The sequence below is a fragment of the Piliocolobus tephrosceles genome, chromosome 3 (assembly GCF_002776525.5).
Source record: "Piliocolobus tephrosceles isolate RC106 chromosome 3, ASM277652v3, whole genome shotgun sequence".
Taxonomy (NCBI): Eukaryota; Metazoa; Chordata; class Mammalia; order Primates; family Cercopithecidae; genus Piliocolobus; species Piliocolobus tephrosceles.
Genome location: NC_045436.1, coordinates 182,348,025 through 182,369,760, shown reverse-complemented (window position 1 = coordinate 182,369,760; position 21,736 = coordinate 182,348,025). Strand labels below are relative to the sequence as shown.

The 21,736-nt window shown below is 50.0% G+C and overlaps 1 protein-coding gene across 7 annotated transcripts in view; it reads right to left on the bottom strand.

Annotated features, from left to right (window-relative positions):
- Positions 1-21,736, bottom strand: part of ZFYVE28 (zinc finger FYVE-type containing 28) — a 144,165-nt gene that overhangs the window by 54,020 nt on the left and 68,409 nt on the right. For 2 of the 7 annotated variants that reach the window (XM_031935382.1, XM_031935385.1), the window contains exons 3-7: positions 13,339-13,476; positions 11,263-11,465; positions 8,906-8,995; positions 7,575-7,664; positions 4,614-4,697 (exon numbers count right to left, since the gene is read on the bottom strand). In XM_031935382.1, coding sequence (XP_031791242.1) covers positions 4,614-4,697; positions 7,575-7,664; positions 8,906-8,995; positions 11,263-11,465; positions 13,339-13,476 — 605 coding nt within the window. Of the gene's footprint in view, positions 1-4,555; positions 5,794-7,574; positions 7,665-8,596; positions 8,738-8,905; positions 8,996-11,262; positions 11,466-11,551; positions 13,286-13,338; positions 13,477-21,736 lie in introns of those variants that run through there. The other 5 variants (XM_031935379.1, XM_031935384.1, XM_031935380.1 and 2 more) reach the window with 5 other exon arrangements.

The window sequence follows — 21,736 nt, the reverse complement described above, 5'->3', positions numbered from 1 at the left end:
TATTTACCCCAAACATCTGAAATGAGTTTGTTGAAGGGATGTCTGTAGTCTCATGTTTATTGCAGCATTATTCACAATAGCTAAGTCATGAAATCAATTTAAGTGTTTAACAGATGAATAAAGAAATTGTGGTAATATATACACAATAGAATACTATTCAGCCTTAAAAACAAAAGAGATTCTGATATTTGTGAAGAATTGGATGGAATTTTAGAACATTATGCTAAGTGAAATAACTAAGACCCAGAAAGACAAATACCATATGTTCTCACTTACATGTGGAATCTCAAACAATTGCACTTACAGAATCAGAGAGCAGAACAGTGGTTATGGAGGCTGGGGGTGTGGGGAATGGCCAAAGAGTATAAAATCTCAGACTAGAAGAATGTTTCTTCTTTTTTTGAGTTCTTTGCACATCATGGTGAATACAGTCAAAAACAGAGTGTTGGAGATTTCCAAATTTTAACAGAGTAAATTTAAAATGTTCTCAAAAAAAATAAAAAAAATAAAATAAAATAAAATGTTCTCATTCAAAAAATGTTAAATATTTGAGGTGATGGATATGTTAACCAGCTTGATTTAATTATTCCACACTGCATTCATAGATTATAACAGAACTTTGCACTCTATAAATTTGCACAATTATAAATTGCCAGTTTATCATTATAAAAAGAAAAAAATACCTTCACAGCAAAATTCAGACTGGATTTTACCAAATATCTGGGTAATGTGGCCTAGCCAAGATGACACATGAAGTTAACCATCGCAGGGTACAACTTTGTTCTTTTGCATGTGGTTATCCAGTTGCCCCAGGAACATTCTTTGAAGAAACTGTTCTTTCCTTATTGAATGATCTTGGTCCCCTTGTCAATAATCAGTTCACCATAGATGTTTGGGTTTATTTATGGCCTCTCAATTTTATTCCATTGGTCTATACATCTATCTTTATGCCAGTACTGTAAGGTTTTGACTTGTAATAAGTTTTGAAATCAGGATGTATGAATCTTCCAACTTTGTTTTTGTTTTTCAATATTGTTTTGGCTACTTAGGGCCCATTGCAGTTCCATATGAATTTTAGAACACCTTTTCCATTTCTGCAAAACAAAAAGGCCAGTGGAGTTTTGACAGCAATTGCATTGAATCTGTAGATCACTTTATGGAGTATTGCCATTCTAACTATATTAAGTCTTCCCATCCATGAACATGGAATGTCTTTCTGTTGAATTATGTCTTTAATTTTTTCAGCAATGTTTTTTAGTTTTCAGCATCCATGTCTTTCACCTTCTTGATTAAATTTATTCCTAGGCATTTTACTCTTTTGAATGTTATTGCAAATTTCTTATTTAAAATAACACCTAATTACATACAATGGAATATTATTCAGCCTTAAAAAGGAAGGAAATTCTGACACATGCTACAACATGGAGGAAGCTTGAAAACATTATGTGAAGTGAAATAAGACAGTCACAAGAGGGTAAATCCTACATATTAGCTTGGTGCAAAAGTAATTGCAATTTTTGCCATTAAAACCCTAAGAAAGGGTCAAAATGGTGAATTTTGTTATGTATATTTTACCACAATAAAGAAGAATGTTTATTGCCTTAATTTCTGTTTACAAAAGTTTTGCCTATCATTTTAAGAAACGCTGTAAAATAGAGACATACTATTTAATAACAATTTTTGTACTTAATACACTGGGGATGTTTTTGCATAGCATTAGGAGATTTTCTCTGTCATTATTTAAATGGCTAGAGTATTGTTTTTAACCAATCCCTTAATTCTGGATATCCATCCCTTCTCAAATTTTTATGATTACAAGTAATACTTCAGGGATAATCTTTGTGGATATATATTTGTGCCCCATCAGATCAATGCAACAAAATTCTGTAAAAGTCTACTGTGCTAGGACATGCCAGGCACTCAGGGTGCATCCGTGAATAAGAGTTATGGTCTAGTGGGGGAGACACAAAAATAACAGAAATTCCATTTATATGAATAACCCAAATAGGCAAATCTATAGAAACAGAAAATAGGTTTGTGGTTTCCCAGGGTTACGGGGCAGGATGAAGGAGATCGGGGGTGGAGGTGGCTGCTCAGGAGTAAGAGACATCTTTGGGAGTAATGAAAATGTCAGGAAATTTGTGGTGATGGCTGCACAGCTCTGAATGTACCAAAAATGACTGTGTGCTTTAGATGGGTGACTCATAGGGTAATGAATTTTATCTCAATAACATGGAAAAATAAATAACAGAGTAAGTCACGCAACATGCTGGTGGGAGATGGGCTTGGGTGAGCGGTGCAGTGGTGGGGACATCGCAGAGGGAGGGACAGCAGGGAGGAGGGGACAGTACAGAGGAGGGGACAGCACAGAGGAGGGGACATCATAGAGCAGGAGACAGCATGGAGGAGGGGACAGTGCAGAGGAGCACGGGGGAGAGGACATTGAAGAGGAAGGGACAGCATGGAGGAGGGGACATCACAGAGGAGGAGACAGCATGGAAAATGGGACAGCATAGGGGAGGGGACAGCATGGAGAATAGGACATCACAGAAGATGGGACAGCATGGAGGAGGGGACAGTGCAGAGGAGCACGGGGGAGAGGACATTGAAGAGGATGGGACAGCATGGAGGAGGGGACAGCATAGAGGAGGGGACAGCATGGAGAATGGGACAGCATAGATGAGGGGACAGCATAGAGGAGGCGACGGTGCAGTGGAGGGGACGGTGCAGTGGAGGGGATGGTTCAGTGGAGGGGACGGTGCAGTGGAGGGGACAGCACGGTGGAGAGGACGGAATGGCCAAGAGAACACTGGAGCAGAGGGGACAGCGTGGAGGAGGAAACATCATGGAAAAGGGGACAGTGCAGTGGAGGGGACAGTGAGGCAGTAGGGATAGGACAGCCAAAGGGACCCTGGAGCGAAGGGGACAGCGTGGTGGAGATCAGGGCAGCGGGTGCATGGGGACTGGGGAGAGGCTGGGTGTGGGCCCAGGTGGATCACAGTGGGAGCTCCGGCAAGGGTCTGAGCAGGGCCGAGATGACACCTTGTTTTGACACAGGTGGATGGGCGAGGGCCCCTGAAGAGGATCTGGCAACTATCTCGCAGGCCATGTGGGCGGTAGCTCCTGGACATGTTCTGGGATGGGCTGGAAGGAGGGGGCTGGGGAGGAAGGGAGGGGTAGAGGAGAGGGGTCTGGGTTCTGCACAGTTCCGGTCTGGGAAGCACCCGAAGCAGAGCTGCGAGTGTAGACCAGCGGGCGGGCGAAGTCGCAGTGAGGGGAGCAGCCAGCTCTGTGCTGATGGGGTCTGAGAAGTGACCACTGGGTCTAGAGGTTTTATTTCATTTCTTCCTTTAAAGGAACTGTTTTAAGGCCAGGGCTGAGCATGGTAGCGCACGCCTGTAATCCTAGCACTTTAGGAGGCCAAGGCAGTCAGATTGCTAGAGCCCAGGAACTCGGGACGAGCCTGGACAACACAGCAAGACCCTGTCTCTATTTTTTAATTTAAAAAAATAAATAAAAAGTTTAAAAAAAAAAAACTGTTTTAAAATAAATCCCCAAAAGTAAAACCAGTTTGTCAAAGAATCTGAGCCTCGTGGAGACACTCTCCCCAGGATGCTTGTCTCCACCGGCAGAAGGGACTGACTGGATGCAGGTCTTAGGGAGGGGACATGCCGAGGGGTTCAGGGCAAGTGGGGCCCCTCCCCTGCGGCTCAGAGCAAGTCCCTACAGGGATGACCCCCAGTTTTTGTCCTCACTGCCTGGTAAGGCCAGGCCCTGCCAGGCTGGGGACACCCTAAACAGGGGGCGGGGGCAGGGGTCCCCCCCCGCCCCCCCCCCCCCCCCCCCCTGCCCACCCGAAGGGCCCCGTTTTCCCCCGCCCCTGCCCCAGGCAGGCCTCCTCTGCCGGCCACAGAGCTAGAGTTTTCTGCTTTCTTGTGTCACAGGTGAACAGCAGGCTCTGACCCTTGGCTGGGCTTGATTCTGCCACCTCCAGCTGTTGATCCCCAGCAGAGCCTTTGCCACCAGAAGCCGCTCAGAAGGGGGCGGGAGCCTGGCCCGCAGCTCGTGCTTGGTAAATGTGGCATCACAGTTCTGTGACACTGTGTACTGGAGAAGGGACTGGGGCTCCTGGGCAGCAGCAGAGTCACGGGCAGAGCCACAAAGGAGCTCCACCCTCAGCTCCTGCCCCGCTCAGCGCCCCGCCTCCCTCCGCTCTCAGTGTTCCCTGGGGGCCACCTGGGGGTCCCGGCATGCCCACTTCACAGAGGCGGGATCCTGCGAGGGTGTGGGCCCAGGAATGCAGGCCACAGGGGTCTTCATTTCTGCAGAAGTTCCTGTGGCCCCTGGTCCTTGCTCGAGCCCTGGCCACGCCCCTGAGCACACACCACTGCACCAACGTGCCCCCCTCCCGCCACCTGCACAGCTCCCACCTCTGGGCCAGCTGCCCTGGTGAGCCTCTCCCTCACACCTCCAGCTCCTGTCCACCCCATGGGGTCCCTGCACTGAGTTCCCCTTCCAGCATCCAGAATATTCTACGGCACTGTGGTCAGCCCCCTGTCCATCTCCCTGCTACAAGCATAGGGTGAGGTATGCAGTAGGTACTCAATACTTGCTTGCTGAGTGAACACAAGAAGAAGCAGGTTCTGGGCCCCACCCAGGGCAGCTGTGGCTTCTGCCTGTCCGGCTCAAAGCGGTTGCTGTGGACGTGGAAGAAGACCGGGACCCACTGCTGGTGCGGGACTGCGGCCCGGTGAGCATCCCAGAGGAGCGGCCTTAGGAACAGCTGCCTGCTCGGCACTCTCCCGCTCAGCACTCACTTGCCCTGCTGGAGGCTCGCCGCACAGAGGGGTTGCAGTGGCAGCCTGGTGCACCCCACGGTTCCTCGTATCCGCAGCCTGGCTCTGCGGCTAGATGCCTGCCTCTGGGGAGCTCACAGCTGGCCACCCCCCTGGACAGGCCTGCTCCCTGGACTCCGGCTTTGGGATCCTGTGCCTGCTCATCCTTCCTCCCTCCTTCACCTCCTGGGGGTCCCTCACTCCCTTTCCAGGCTCTCCCTCTGTCCTGAGCTGGAGAGGACCCCACGCCAGTGCCTCCAGGAGGGGACCCACAGGACAAAGCCTCTGCCAACAGGAGCCCCAGCCTCCCTCCCCCACCTCCCTCCCTCAGCCTCCCGACAAGCACTGGCCTCCCTTGCTGTCCTTCCCTGACCCCCCACACTCCCGCACCTCCCTCCCCCAGCTGCCCCCCTACTCCCCCAACCTCCCTCCCCTGGCCTCCCCTCTCCGGTCCCCCACCCCCCGCCTCCCCTTGCCTCCCAGGATGAGAGCTCAGGATAGAAGGAGGAGCAAAGGTTTGGCCAGCGGCAGGTGGACTGAGGTTGGCAAACAGGACACAGATGATACTGGTGGGAAGTGGCTGCTGTTCTGTGGTCGCCTGTACTCGGGCAAACGCGGGCAGCAGACTCAGTGTGAAAGTCCAGGAACACGGTGCGCCTGGGGTGCGGCCTGCGGGGAGGGTCACCTGGGGTCATCTGCACACACCAGGCCCGACCTTTAAGAGGAAGTCCAGCCAGGGCCTCCGCAGCGCGTTGACACGGGCATGAGTGGGCGTGAGTGGGCGGGTGGCTTGGTGCCACACCTCAAAGCACTCACGGAGAACTTTTTACCAGGACAGCAGAGCTGTTCATTTGCTGTGAGTGCCCTTGGGACAAGGAGACACCTGTGCCCGAGGGAAAGGCTCGCCGCGCCCTGCGCCCTGGCGGAAACAAGGCCGGCTCACAGGATCTTTGCTGTTCTGTTTTTTAAACAAAGAGAAGAATAAGGACCAAAATTGCCTGTCATTTTCTTCAACGTGAGTTTGGCCACAGAGAGACACTTGTCTAGTAAAGAAAAACAATGTCACCAAATCCCGCGGCCCATGGGAAGGGGTGCTCTGTAGTAGCTTCCGGGGAGCCTCTCCCCGCCAGGACACTTCCCTTCAAGCCACCTTGGAGGCCACTGGGGACACCCCGCCCTCCAGCCTTGAGGTCTTCAGGTGAAGGGAGGTGCCCCGACTCTAACGGGAGGAGGATATCCGAGCCTGCCTCCGAGCCTCCCTCTGGCGCAATGTGAGGCTCGCTCTCTCTGGTTTGCTAACTTTGAAAGATGCAGCCTCTGTGAGGACAGGTGAAGAACAGGGCAGGAAACAGGCCAGGCCCTGAGCTATTGGAGGGGACTCTGGGGAGCCAGGGCCCGGCAGGTAGAGACCACGCTGGAGCCCTCCCTGAAGAGGTGGCGCCCGGGACCTAGGCGAGTGGGCGGCCTGGCCCAGGGGAGTCCAGCCTGGCCCCGGCAGCAGCCCCCATGGCTCCCCGCTCCAACAAGGGGTGTTCGGCGCATCCCGGGGTTAAGCACCTCTGTCCCCTACAGGCCCCGCCGCCGGCCCCAGCCCACTGCACTGCCACCGCCCCACATGCTCCCACCTCTGCACCCCCATTTCCCACAGGAGGGGTGTCCATGTTCAACCCCAGCACGCTGCCACGTGTGCCTGTGCCCCGAGGTTCCCTGGGGGTCCTCAGCACGGCCTGAGCCTGGGCCGGTCCTGGCCTCTGTGCCCACCACACATTCCCTGACCACTTCACTGACGTCCACATCTCCACAGGGCATCTCTCTCAAGGGATCCCCATGCCCTACTCTGCCCAGTCCCACACCCACAGGCCGCTGCCCACTGGACCTTCCCCCCCCGCCCCCAGCTGCAAGCTCCATTAAGCTCTCTGTGGCCCACTCACTGCTCCGCCCCCGTGACCACCCGCCTGGCAGGGGCATGGGGAATCCCCGTCTAGAGTCGGTGTGGCTGAGCAGCGTGGGCCAAGCCCCAGAACCCCTGGGGTCTGACCTTGGCCCAAGCAGCTCAGAGACGCTGAGCGGTGACGCCATGCATCCTGCCTCGGTGGATTTCAGGCCTGAGCTTCCATGTGCTGTTTTCACGTCCTCGAGCCCACAGGGCCCTACAGGCTGCCTTGAGTTCCCTGCTCTCCCAGATGGGCCCCGCTGGCAGGAAAGGCTCCACACAGGTACCCCGCGGCCAGACCGACGGCCCCCACCTGCCCTTCAACCCAGTGAGCTTCACCTCCCTGCCGGCCCCCAAATCATTCAAACAAGCCAATCACATGCTCCTGAGGGACCGGGGGCACCTCGTCCTCTTGTTACCACCAAGTCTGCCTCCCACAGCCCCTGCGAGGCCACTCTGTTCCGAGCATGGCCCCGTGTGACCCTCATGGTCTCCTGTGACTAATGAGCTCACATGTTGATCTCACCTGTCCAGTGCCAGGTGCCAGGTGTTACGCCACCTCGCCCTATCTAGGGTGACAGAGCCTCCCTCACCAGCAAGGTGAACGGAGGGCACTCAGGACACGTGGTCCCTGGTCTGCTGAGGGCCGAAAGCAGGCCTGCCTGGTGACTGACCTGGGGCAGCCGAGCGGCCACTGTGCGTTAGAGGCGCCATGGAACAGCACCCACACGGGACCTGGCACCGTCAGCCCTGCCCGTCCCGCCCCGCAGGTTTCTGCAGAGGGCCTGGGCACAGGAGGCACTCACCACACGATGGCCAGTCTGGGGATGCTGAACATGAGGGCAGGCTCGTAGTCATCAATCATGTCCTGGGTCAGGTACCCGAAGTCGAGGGCCCTGTCCGGAGAGAGGGAGTGAGCAGCGTGAGGGCTGGTCCACCGAGGCCACAGGTCAGACCCCAGCAGGGACGGGCAGTGCGCTCAGTCTGCACCTGCGGTCACACGCGGTGGCCACATCAAGAGGTTACACATGCCACCCCCAGTCCTCATATGTGCAAGGGGCTGGGGCTGCAGGAAAAGGCCACGCACTTCCCTGAATGCCCTGGCAGGTGGCTCCAGCTTGACCTTCCCATCTGCCAGTCCCCACCTCTGCCCCAGGAGGCAGGGGCAGGGAAGATGTGTGAGGACAGCTATGATGCCCAGCAAAGAGGGTAAGGCAACCCAGAGGACAGCTCTGCTCAGCCAGGAAACCGAAACAACTCCAGTGTCAAGAATGAACACAGAACAAAAACACTGCCCCAAACAATTCAACACTTCCCTGAGAAACCAGCTTTATTTCTCCCCGCCGGGGTCTGCAGAGGGCTTTTCTTGCACCTTGTGAGCAGGCCTGCTGGCATCGCAACTTTTCAAAATAAAAGGAATTTCCTGTCATCTTATTTTCTAATAATTTGAAATATCTCTCAAAGCATAAATAGTAAAAATTTGCTTTTTAAAAATAACATACAATGTGATATTAGTCAATTTCAAATCTTCCAAACACCATAGTACCACTCGAACAAGAGAAACAACAAGGTTACATCTTAGCCCCAAAGTCCATTGAGAAAACCAGACTCCAAATTACTGTACAAAGCCTGATAAGAATATTGATGGCTTCCCCCTGCCCCCACCCCCCCAAAAAAGAAAAAAAGAAACACTTGTTGAGCAGACTTAAAACCCAGCAACAACCCAATCCTGGCCTGGGGAGGTGAGGACTGAGGAGGTGAGGACTGAGGAGGTGAGGAGTTAGGAGGTGAGGAAGGTGACAAGGTTTGGATGTCCAACCCATCATGCCTGAGACTTCCAGCTTTTGTCCTCTGACACGTGACTTCACCTGCAGGATCTGCCCTTCTGGCCGACAGAAAAGTGACCATGGGGCGGTGGAAGGGGGCCGGGCAGAGGTGAAGGCAGGGGCGGCCTCTATCCTCTGCCCACCTGTGAGGAGAGGCCGGATGTAATGTGGGAAGACACGGCTAGTGTCTTCCATCTGGGGCACTCCCAAGACACAGCAGGTTCCCCCAGAGCTGCCCCCTACCCCAGGCCTGGAGCGAGGCAGGGACTCCGCAGATGCTGCCCCCAGCCCCGAAGCATCCCTGTCCTCACCTCTCCACCGTCTCGCAGAAGAGCACGATGACCTCCTGCTGCACATAGTACTCCCTGGGGGACTTCACGGGCACCATGGCCGAGACGTAGCTGCAAACACAGGGAGACCTGTTAGGCCGCACCTGGGCCGTGGCGGGGCCTCTCCAAAACAGAGGGTGGGGCATCTTCAATTAAAGCTGCAATAGTGGGCAAGGTGGGGGCGGGGGCCCTCACACCTGTAATTCTAGCACTTTGGGAGTCTCCGGTGGGAGGATTGCTTGAGCCCAGGAGTTCGAGGCAACACAGCAAGACCTCATCTCTACAAAAAATGAAAAAGTCGTGTGTGGTGGTGGCATGCACCTATAGTCTCTGCTACTTGGGAGGCTGAAGTGGGAGGATCACTTGCGCCCAGGAGTTGGAGGCGGCAGTGAACAGTGATGGTGCCACTGCACTCCAGGCTGGGTGACAAAACAAGAACTTGTCTCTTAAAATACACACACGCACGCGCGCGCGCACACACACACACACCCTACACCACCACCCCATTTCAGCAGTTTCATAGTACACAGTTCCTGCCAGCCAGGCCTACTACAGGCAGGCCTTCCCTTGAAACCCCAGCCCTGTCCATGGGGGACGGTTGTGCCAGCTCCCAGGGCTCACCCCGGAGCCTGACCACCCTGGACACAGTGCTGCCCATGTGCAGGACCATCCCCCACCTTGGCACCAGCCTTCATGGGCGAGAGAGAAACGAATGAATGTATGCATGGGTGGGTGAACAATCCACAGCCCCACGTGGACCTCCACAGCCACGGAAGCCAGCCCAGGCTGGGCACAGCGGCTCGCAGGAGGCCTGTGAGTGGCTGTGAGAGGTGATGGCTTGTTCGACCCTTCCCCAGATGAGAGCACTTTCTTTTCTTCTAAATCACTAACTCTAGGCCAGGGGCGGTATCTCATGCCTGTAATCCCAGCACTTTGGGAGGCCAAGGCCAGCAGATCATTTGAGGTCAGTCGTTCAAGACCAGCCTGGCCAACATGGTAAAACCCTGTCTCTACTAAAAACACACAAAAATTAGCTGGGCGTGGTGGCGGCCACCTGTAATCCCAGCTACTTGGGAGGCAGGAGAATGGCTTGAACTCAGGAGGCGGAGGTTGCAGTGAGCTGAGATCACGCCACTGCACTCCAGCCTGGGCAACAGAGTGAGACTCCATCTCAGAAAATAAATAAATAAATCACTAACTCTGATTTTTTCTTATGAAAACTGATTTAGAAAATCTGGGGAAGATAAGAAAATACAACTCGATTGTCCATGCTCTCACTTCCTGGAGAGGACTGCCCTTAATGCATCGGTTGATCTCCTTCTAGGGGCCAGTAGATTACAAGATGAAACGTTTTTATTAATTGGAACCTTCACAGACACCATCTGCCTCCGTTTTTTGTTTGCTGTTGTTTTGAGACGGAGTCTCACTCTGTTGCCCAGGCTGGAATGCAGTGACTGGATCTCAGCTCACTGCACCCTCTGCCTCCCAGGTTCAAGCGATTCTCCTGCCTCAGCCTCCCGAGTAGCTGGGACTACAGGCGCCCACCACCACGCTTGGCTAATTTTTTGTATATTTTTTTAGTAGAGACGGGGTTTCACCGTGTTAGCCAGGATGGTCTGGATCTTCTGACCTTGTGATCTGCCCACCTCGGCCTCCCAAAGTGCTGGGATTACAGGCGTGAGCCACAGCATCCGGCCTCTTTTTTTTTTTTTTTTTTTTTTTTGTGCTCTTGTTGCCAAAGCTGGAGTGCAATGGCACTATTTCGGCTCACTGCAACCCTCGCCTCCAGGGTTCAAGCGATTCTCCTGCCTCAGCCTCCCAAGTAGCTGGGATTACAAGTGTGCGCCACCATGCCCAGCTAATTTTTGTATTTTTAGTAGAGACGGGGTTTCACTTTGCTGGCCAGGCTGGTCTTGAACTCCTGACCTCAGGTGATCCGCCCGCCTCGGCTTTCCAAAGTGCCAGGATTACAGGCGTGAGCCACCGCACCAGCCTGGCTGCCTCCCTTTTCTTCTCACCTCCTGTGAGGTCTCATTCATTCCAGAGGCATCATTCATTCCTGGCCCCTTGGGCCTCTCCAAAGCCCTTCCCCTGGAAGCCCATGGCGGCCAGATCCCCACCTGTGTTCCCTATGCTCATCCCACTCCCTGGAAAGATGCCCCCCATCACCTCCACGCTGTGCTCTCCAGGGCTTAACCCCACCCACAGGTGGCCCAGAACCCGCCTGGCTCCTCCCTCTGTGGAATTTTCCAGCTTGAAGTATCAGGGTGAGCCCCGGAAGGTGGCACAACCGTCCCCGAGCTCATACAGCCAGGGCTGTGGACCCACAGCCGCAGTACCTGAGCTCGAACTCGGCGAACAGGACGTCGAAGTGCCTCAGCGCCTCCCTCATCTTCTCCGTGTAGGTGTTCAGGTCCCGCAGCGCCTGGTCGCGGAGGGCGCCCCGCACGTCCTCCAGGCTGCGCGTCAGCTCCTTGGCCAGCGGGCGCATGGCCATGCTCTCCAGCTCCCGGTTCATGATGATGGAGCCGGCGGCCAGGCACTGTGGGAGGGGACACGCTCAGGGAGGGGCCCGGGGCGGGGGCCAGGCTCTCAGGGGCCACCTTCCCGGGCAACCTGACTGCGCACCTCGGGGCCCCTCTTCTCGCCCTGGAGCACAGGCCAGCTCGTGTTCCCAGCAGGAGGTTTTTCTTATATTCAGAGCAATCGTGAGGGCGATAACCAATGTCCCCCAACGTGACCCACGGGGTCCTCGCTGGGCCCCAGGAGCAGGGAGGGCAGGGCAGGGGAAGGGAGAAGAGGAGAGGGGAGGGGAGGGGAGGACAGGGCAAGGGAGGGCAGGGGAGGTCAGGGGGGGGGAGGGGGGGGGACGGGAGGGTGGATTGAGGCTCTTGGGTCTGGGGGCTCAATGCAGGAGGAACCCTGGTCATGTGACTCTTTTCCCCTCCCCTTCCAGGCCACAGGGATGAAGGTCAGGGAGCTTGGAGCTTCCAGACTCCACATCCAGGTCTGTGCTCCCAGGGATGACGCAGCCAGGCTGATCTGGGCCCTGAGGCCCCAGCCTGTCTAGGGAGCCACAGACGCGACGGTCAACTTGCTCACAGCCAGAGAAACGCAACCTTCCCCGGAACGGAGACTCATCAGTATGTGAGTCCGTGGGCTCCTGGGCAGGTAAGGCAGGCTCCTCCGCACCCACAAATCCACCCACGTCTGCCCTGGGCACTGCCAGGCAGCTCCCCAGTGTGCGCTCAGCAACTGGGAATCTCATCAAGCCGCTCTCTGGCACGGGGGCTGAGTCCCGGCCCTGGTGGACCTGTTGTCACAGGGAGGCTCGTCTAGAGGCCAGGGCCTCACCAGGGTTAGGATACAACCAATCCACCTGCTGTCCTCTCAGAGATGATCAAGTGACGCAGGACAAGCAGCCATTTCCCAGGTGACAGAATGAGACAGCTACTGATTGCCCAGGTCCATGCTACGGGTGGGCTCTGAGCTTGGGGCACCAGGACCACACAAGGAGCTGTGCCCGCCACTGGGCATGCATGCCCCTGCCAGGCCAGCCAGGCACAGCACCCGCTCCATCCCATGACTGCCCCAGGACCCACTCCACGGAGGTGGAAACTGAGGATGGGGAGGAGAGAGAGCCTGCCCGCAGGCCCCCGTAACTAACCCAAGCCTCGGCAGAGGACACCCCAACCAAGTGGCTCAGAGGTGGGGTGGGCAGGGTGGACACAGGGACAGGGCGGTGTGGGATGAAGACCCCACACCCCAGGGATTCCTAGAGAGGGAGGCGGGGAGGGTGGGGACGGGACAACAGAGGGGGGGGGGGGGGGGGGGGGGACGGGACAACAGAGAGGGCGGTAATGTTGGGGCCGAGGTCAGGCTCCGGAGCACGGCAAGGGGAGGAGGCTGGGAGGTCCGCATGGTGGGGGCCTGGGGGAGACTGTTCCTGCCATCTCGAAGGGCGCCTTCCTCTCAATGTCTCAGTTTCCTCATTGGGAGATGAAGATGACAGGCCAGATGTGGCCTGCGTGGGGCTGCGGCACAGCTCCCCAGCCCCCGCTGCTGCCCGTGCTGCAGGGCGGGAGGGGAACACTTGTTCCTGATGTGGGCATTACTGCCATTAAGAACCACTTTTAGGTCCTGGCTGTCTGGGGGCCTGAGAACCGCATAAACATCACATGGGAAATTTCATTTGTGTATACAGTTTGGGGGGCACTAGTTCATGGCTTTCCCAGATCCTCCAAGGGTGTGCCGCCTACCAGGCTCAGACCACGCCATGGAACCCAGAGTGGACAGAGCTCTTGGAGGGGACACCAGGTCCCAGCACCTGCAGGCACCCATTCACAAGGTTTGCAAGGACACGGCTAGATGCCACCCCACATCAGGACCTCTGAACCCAGGTGGCCACCCGCTACCTCGGCACCGAACCACAGCTGGCCGGCCAGGTTGTCGTGCCGGATCTCCTCGGGGAACTTGACACAGAAATCTCTGGGGGCACGGTCCTGGGGGATGCACTCATCCATGATCTGGTTAATGATGTTCAACACATTGTCCTGAAACAGAAGACAGGAGAAAGTGCGCCAATCGCTGTGTCCAGCTGGCGGCCGCCATGTACTGCTGGAAAACACGCACGGTGCATGTTACTGTTTTTTAGGATTATTATTAAAGTGATAGAGGAGGCTGGGCGTCGTGGCTCATGCCTATAAGGCCAGCACTTTGGGAGGCCGAGGCGGGTGGTTCACCTGAGGTCAGGAGTTCGAGACCAGCCTGGCCAACATGGCGAAACCCCATCTCTACTAAAAATACAAAAATTAGCAGGGCGTGGTAGCTCACACCTGTAATCCCAGCTATTAGGGAGGCTGAGGCAGGAGGATCACTTGAACCAGGGAGGCGGAGGTTGCAGTGAGCCGAGATTGTGCCACCGCACTCCAGCCGGGGCAACAAGAGTGGCAACCATAGGACCCATGGGCTCAGACGAACTCTCAGCCGGCTGGGGACCTGCAAAGCCCTCGTCTTCCCTGAAGCTCAGTGCACTCCTCTGTAGAGTCAGGGACACAGACCACATCTTAGGGTCGGAAGACTGCAGTTACATCAAGGCCAGGCACAGCTGGGTCCTGCTCTTCCATCCAGGTAGCGGCCCCTCCCACCTCCTCTGGAACCAGCAGATCAATCACAGCAACGCGTAAGTCAGTCTGCACTGGAGGGGGTGCGGCTTTCACAAAGTGGAGACCCTGACTCCACCCCTCATGGCTGTTCAACCAGGGACAGGTCACTTCGCCTCTCTGATCAGCCAGGTCCCCTTCTGTAAGCCTCAATACACAGCAACTTCTGACTTTTTGTTTATTTTTAGAGACAGGGTCTGGCTTTGTCACTCAGGCTGGAGTGAAGTGGTGCAATCATAGCTTACGACAGCCTCAAACTCCAGGGCTCCAGCCATCCTCCAGCCTCAGCCTCCCGAGTGGCTGGGATTACCAGAGTAAGCCAGCATCCCTGGAAGCAGCTTCTATTTTAAAGACTCTTTAAAATTATTTTACTTTATTTCCTTATGTTCAAAATATAAAGTATAACAGACTGTTTTGAACACTTTGTGTATATGAGGGAAAGAAGCCCATTTTTTTACATCTTAAATTGCATTCCATCCTTTTCTGTAAACTTGCCCTATTCTTTAAACATTGACTATTCATTCTGTAGATTACCAAAACACTGGAAGCTTAACTTTTGCCTTTAATTTGTTAAATATGAAATCAATACACATTCATCCTAGGAAAACTGGAATCAATGGGAAAGGAGAGAAGTGGGGAAATATGACTGCAGGTGGGACACAGTTCTTTCTAATTCTCATCCTCCAAGGGCCTGTTTTCAGCCAACATTGAGATGATCCATGTACCGAATACTGCGTTCTACTGCGGTTGCTGCATCCAACTTTTGATGGATGGTGACATGCTATTCCAGCATATAGACGGTCCTGTTAACTGACTCCTTTGTCTTCTGCTGGACACTGACGACGCCTAATCCTCCACCTCCACGCAGTGCTGCCCTCACTACTGTGGTGCACGGCGCTCCGATTGTGGATTACTTCCTCGGGACCCACTGCTTGCTAGAAATGGAATTACAACGTCAAAAGTGCAAACTGCATTTCCAGGCTCTGATGAGACACTGCCGAGTGGCTTTCCGGAAAGAGCACACGAACTGACACTCTCACCCTTGGCCATCCCTCCTTTCTGCCCTCCGAGGCTTGACTTTCATTTTTCTTAGGAAGAGATATGAAAACTCACTACGAGTGGGGAAGCATGACCCTTCTCAGGCAAGAAATCAATGCACTAAACTCTGAAGGAAATTCTGCAGTGTCAGAAAAATGTTAAGCCTTTATAATATAAAAAATAAAAACAAAATTCAACCAACAAGTGGTACTACTGTCACTTCTTTTTAAAAGGTTTTCTGGGTAGGAAGGTCCCTTGCTCATGATTCAACAAACAAATGAGCAAACAATAGCACAATCACAGCAACAGGCAGCGCACAGTAAACACCGGCCATGATGAAGAGTCCAGGATCTGAGGCTCAGCCCCGTGGCACGGCTTATCTAAGGCTGAGGAGACTTTAGTGGCCATGCTTGGATTCATTGCCTGCCCTTCCTGGTCTACCAGAACATACCTGCCTGAGGGAAGGGTCTTCTGTTACTCACTGATGAGTCTCCAGTGCCTAGAACAGTGCCTCACACACAGTATACTGCAACAAACACGTGCTAGGACTTCTAACTCCAGCCAAGATGGAGTAATAGGAACCCAATGTACCCCACTCCCAACGACAGTGATTCCCATGACACTGGACATCGGGCCACAAAGGACAGTGATCCCCAAGAGACAGGAAATAAACAAGGTGAGCCCCCCGACGGCCTCAGCTCACTGCCTTGAGGAAAGTTACAAGTCATGGAACAGGGACAGGGAACTCGGATGGAACCAAGGCAGTTCGGATTCAGAGAGCAGGAGGCAGAGAAGAGAGAGAACCCTGGAGATCTGGGGAGGGTCTCAAGGGTTCAGCCGAGAACTGATCAACACATGCCTGTGGGGAGATGACCGAAGGCCGGGAAAGAAGCACCTGAAGGATTCCAGGGAGCAGGGGCAGGAGTGCTCCAGAAGGCTGGAGTAGTAGGAGCGCTCACAATTCACAAAGTATCGAGTAGAGTACCCAGAAGTGTCTTGCCTCCATGTGAACAGCAGTTAACTCTAGACTAAACACAGCTCTGCTCCTGCCTAACACCTTAAAAAATAAGACCCAAAGGAATAAACTGTTTCTAAGTAACTAAACTGCATCACAGAACAACCAAAAATATTTACAGTAATATAAAAATAGCCCCTAGCAAGGTGAAATTCACTATGTCAGGTACCCAATAAAAAAATTACCAAGTTTGGCCAGGTGCCATGGCTCACGCCTGTAATCCCAGCACTTTGGGAGGCCGAGGTGGGTGGATCACCTGAGGTCGGGAGCTCGAGACCAGCCTGACCAACATGGAGAAACTCTGTCTCTACTAAAAATACACAATCAGCCAGGCGTGGTGGTGCGTGCCTGTAATCCCAGGCATGGAATAGCATGTCACTATCCATCAAAAGTTGGATGCAGCAACCGCAGCAGAATGCAGTATTTGGTACATGGATCATCTCAATGTTGGCTGAAAGAGGCCCTTGGAGGAAGAAAACAGGCCCTGAGGCAGGAGAATCGCTTGAACCCAGGAGACGGAGATTGCGGTGAGCTGAGATTGTGCTGTTGCACTCCAGCCTGGGCAACATGAGCAAAAAAAAATTACCAAGCTTGCAAAGAACGAAGAAAATACGACCCATGACTAAAAAGAAAAGCAATCAATCAAAATCAACCCAGACTTGACAAAGATGATCAGGGACATTAAGACGGTTGTTATAACTGATTCCCGTGTGTTCAAAAAGTTAACTAGAGACAATGAAGAAACTAAAAGTCCTGACGTGATTTAGAGATGAAAATTACAGCGTCTGAGATGAAAAAATATACTGCATGAGATTAACCTCAGATTTGATAATTCAGAAGAAAAGAACAGTAAACTTGAAGACAGCAACTAAAACTATCCCAATGATTCAGAAATAATAATAGATCATCAATGAACTGTTGGACAGCTTCAAAGGTCACATATGAATGTAATTCAAGTCCCAAAACGAGGAGGAATGAGATTGAAAAAAATATTTGAAGGAACAATGGTCAAAATTTTTCCAAATTTAATAAATATAAACTCACAGAACCAAGTAAATGAACCCCAAGCACAAGACACATTTTTTAAAACTATACCAAATTACAGCATAATCAAATTGATCAAAAGCAATAAAAACAGAAAATCTTTAAAGTAGCAAGAGCAAAAAGATATGTTACACACAAGGAACAAAGACAAAAATGGCATTAGATTTTTCATCCAAAATAATACAAGTGAGAAGAGAATGAAACATCTTAAAAGTATTGAGGGGAAAAATAATATCAACCTAGAATTCTGTACCCAGCAAAACTATCTTTCAAAATCAAAGGTAGAATAATTTTTCATTCAAACAAAGGCTGAAAGAATTCGTGACCAGTAGACTTGCACTATAAGAAATGCTAAAGAAATTCTTTCAAGCAAAAAGAAAATGACACCAGATGGAAATAGAGATCTATACAAGGGAAAAGATAGCACTGGAAATGGTGACTACACAGTAAATATACAAGATCCTTTTTTACTATTTAATTTTGTAAATTTTAATTTTAAAAATTGACCATTTAAATGAAAAAAATACCCTAACAACATAGTGTGAGTCTATAACATACAAAAGTAAAATGTATGGCAACAATAGCACAAGGTCCAGTAGGAGAAATGGAAGTGACTTACTGGAAGGTCTTTATACTCTATGTGAAGTTGTATAATGTAATTTGAAGGCATCTGTAATTAAAGACAATTATTATAAACCCTAAAGCAACCACTAAAATAACAAAACAAAGAGTTCTGGTTAATGAGCCAACAAAGGAGACAAAGCAGAATCATAAAAAATAAATAGAATACATAAAAATTAAGAGATGAAATCACTGAAGCCAATTAATAAAAAAAGAAGGAAAAAAGAGGAAAGGGGAATAAATAAAAGATGGGACAAACAGAAAACAAATAGCAAAATGATACTTAAATCTAACTCTATCAAAGATATATTAAACAAAAATGATCTAAAAACCCCAAATAAAAGACAGAGATTTTCAGATTGTATAATAAAAAGAGAGCCAACTATATGCTGCCTACAAGATCCCCACTTCACACACAAAGACACAGATAAGTTAAAAGTCAAAGGACTTTTTAAAAGTTATATCATGTTCACACCAATCAAAAGAAAGCTGGAGTGGCTACACGAATATTGAAGTAGGTTTCAGAGCGAAGAGTGCTACCAAGGACCAAAAAAAAGTCATTTCCTAATAATAAAGGGGTCAATTTATTAGGAGCACATAACTATCATTAACATTTATGAACCTAATAATAGACTTTCCAACGGCATGAAGTAAGATGGCATAAACAAATCCACAATTGCAGTCGGAAACTTCAGTACCTTTCTCAACTGATAAGACATAGAAAGTAAACAGAAAATCAGCAAGGACATAGTAAATCTTAGCAATGCTGTTAAAACAACCTGATGTGGTTAACATTTACAGAACTTTCCACCCAACAACAGCCAGAGGCACAGGATTCCCAATTGTATATGGAACATATACCAAGAAAGACCAAATTCTGGGCCATAGAACAAGCCTCAATACGTGTAAAAATAATCCAAGTCACACAAAGTATATCCTCTGACCACAACGGAATTTAATTAGAAATCATTAACAGAAAGATCTCTAGAAAATTCCGTAAATATTTGAAAACTAAATAACACACTTTTAAATAACTCATGAATCAAACACAAAATCAAAGAGGAAATCACAAAGTATTGTGAATGAAATGAAAGTAAAAATACAACATATCAAAACTTATGGAATACCACTAAAGCAGCAATTAGGGAGAAATTTAAACCACTAAATGCCTAAATTAGAAAAGAAGAAAGGCATTCATTCTCTAACCTCAGTTGCCATGTTAAGAAACTATAAAAAACTATAAACCGTATATATTTTATATGGTTTTGAAGCCTACCATATAAAAATAAAAAAAGAAACTAGAGAGAGAGGAGTAAATGAAACCCAAAGCAAACAGAAGAAAGGTATAGCAACAATCAGAGCAGAAATTTAAAAAGAGAAAAGATTAAAGCAATACAGAAAATCAATGAAGTTAAAAATAGTTCCTTTGGCCGGACGCGGTGGCTCAAGCCTGTAATCCCAGCACTTTGGGAGGCCGAGACGGGCGGATCACGAGGTCAGGAGATCGAGACCATCCAGGCTAACATGGTGAAACCCCGTCTCTACTAAAAATACAAAAAACTAGCCAGGTGACGTGGTGGGCGCCTGTAGTCCCAGCTACTCGGGAGGCTGAGGCAGGAGAATGGTGTGAACCCGGGAGGCGGAGCTTGCAGTAAGCTGAGATCCGACCACTGCACTCCAGCCTGGGTGACAGAGCCAGACTCCGTCTCAAAAAAAAATAGTTCCTTTGAGAATATCAGTAAAATTGATAAAACTCTATCAACACAGAATGTTCAGAATGACAACAGAAGACACAACTTAATAACAGGAATGAGAGAGGTGACATCTCTGTGGATCCTACTTATATTTAAAGGATTATAAGGAAATTTTATGAACAACTAATGCCAATAAATTCAACAACTTGGATGAAATTTCTTAAAAGGCATAAACTACCAAATCTCTCTCTAGAAGAAATTTCTGAAATAATGTGAAAACCCTGTATCTATTCAAGAAATTAAATTTGTAGTTAAAAATCTTCCTACAAAGAAAAACTCCAGTTCCAGATAGATTAGTAGTGAATTCTACCAGGTCCAGATAGATTAATAGTGAATTCGACCAAACATTTAAGAAGAACTAATACTACACAAACTCTTCCAAAAAACTGAAGAGGACAGAATCCTTCTCAACTCATCTATGACATTGTCTTGATACCAAAATCAGACAAAGACTATGGGCCCATATCCCTCATGAACACTGATCCAAAAAATCCTAACACAATTTTAGGAAACTGAATTCAATAATGCAAAAAAGGATAATGTACCATGAACAAGTGGGATTTATCCCAGGAATGTAGGAGTACTTTTTGTGTGTGTGTGTGCGAGACGGAGTCTCGCTGTGTCGCTCAGGCTGGAGTACAGCGGCGCGATCTCGGCTCACTGCAAGCTCCACCTCCCGGGTTCAGGCCATTCTGCTGCCTCAGCCTCCCAAGTAGCTGGGACTACAGGCGCCCGCCACCACACCCAGCTAATTTTTGTATTTTTAGTAGAGACGGGGTTTCACAGTGTTAGCCAGGATGGTCTCCATCTCCTGACCTCATGATCCACCTACCTTGGCCTCCCCAAGTGCTGGGATTACAGGCGTGAGCCACTGCACCCAGCCAATTTTTTTTTAACATTCAGAAATCAATCAGTGTATGCTTATGCTCTTCCTGAACCAAGTAAGGCAGAATCTCTGGGATTGGGTCCTGGCATCTATATTTTTTAAGCTCTCATAAGGACTGTGAACCATGGATATGGTCAAGGATATGGTCTAACATCTGCATTTTCTTAGCAACATGTCTGACCTCTTCTGTATTTTTAAAAATCTATTTTTATTTAGGGCTACATTCTGTCTTTTATCTTTGTGGCATATTTGTGATACCCAGCTGGTTCTATGATCTTCTTTCTACCAGGGAACTAAAATGATGTGTCTTCCATCATTTTGTAAGACAAGAAGACACCAAGAGCTCCAGCTACCCTGACCTTTGGGTGCTATGGCCTCCAGCAAACGACCCCTTGTTTTCTGTTTATTGCATGTGATGACGGATGAGTCACCCAATCTGAGTGGATTTCATGTTCTAATTCATGAAATAAGAGAATCGGACCAGATGAGCCTAAAGTTTCTTTCAGTGCTAGATAATCACAACTCTAAAATAGCTATGGTGAGAAGCCTAAATGTATATACTAGCATGAGATTCAAACTTTCGGCAGCTTGACACAGTTTACGCTTGTTTTTGTGATATCATAGCTATCATCTGCAAAAAAGAATAAGTCACATTATTCAAAAAGAAAATAAATTAAAATTTAAAGGAATCAGCCAAGGGTTCCCTGTTTCAATGATATAACTGAGTGCCTACTATGTACTAGGAACTGGGATGTACTGGTGAATGTTGTGTGTACACACAGCCCTGCCCTCATGGCATCTGCATGCTGCTTTTGTTGGGTGATGGAGTGGATACTAACAAAAAAGTCAATATTTATTGAGTAAAAAAAAAGACCATCAATGTAATTTACCATATTAAAAATAACACGATAATCTCCACTGACACAAAAAAAGCATCTGAAAAAAAATCTAACATCCATTCCTAATAAGAAGTCTTAGCAAGCGATGAGCAGGTGGCAACTGCCTTGGCCTGACAAAGGGTAGCTACGAAAATCCTACAGCTAACATCACACTGATCTCTGGGGAGAAAGCATGCGGTTTTCCATCATTAACAAAAGACGTCTGCTCTCACCATTTCTATTCAACTTTGTACTGGAATTCTAGCTAGTTCAACAGGGTGACACACACACACACACACACACACACACTCATGGCATCCAGATAGAAAAGGAAGAAGTGAAGATTATCTTTACTGGCAAAACATGTAACAGAATCTACAAAAAGCTGCCAGAAATAATAAGTGAATTTAGAAAG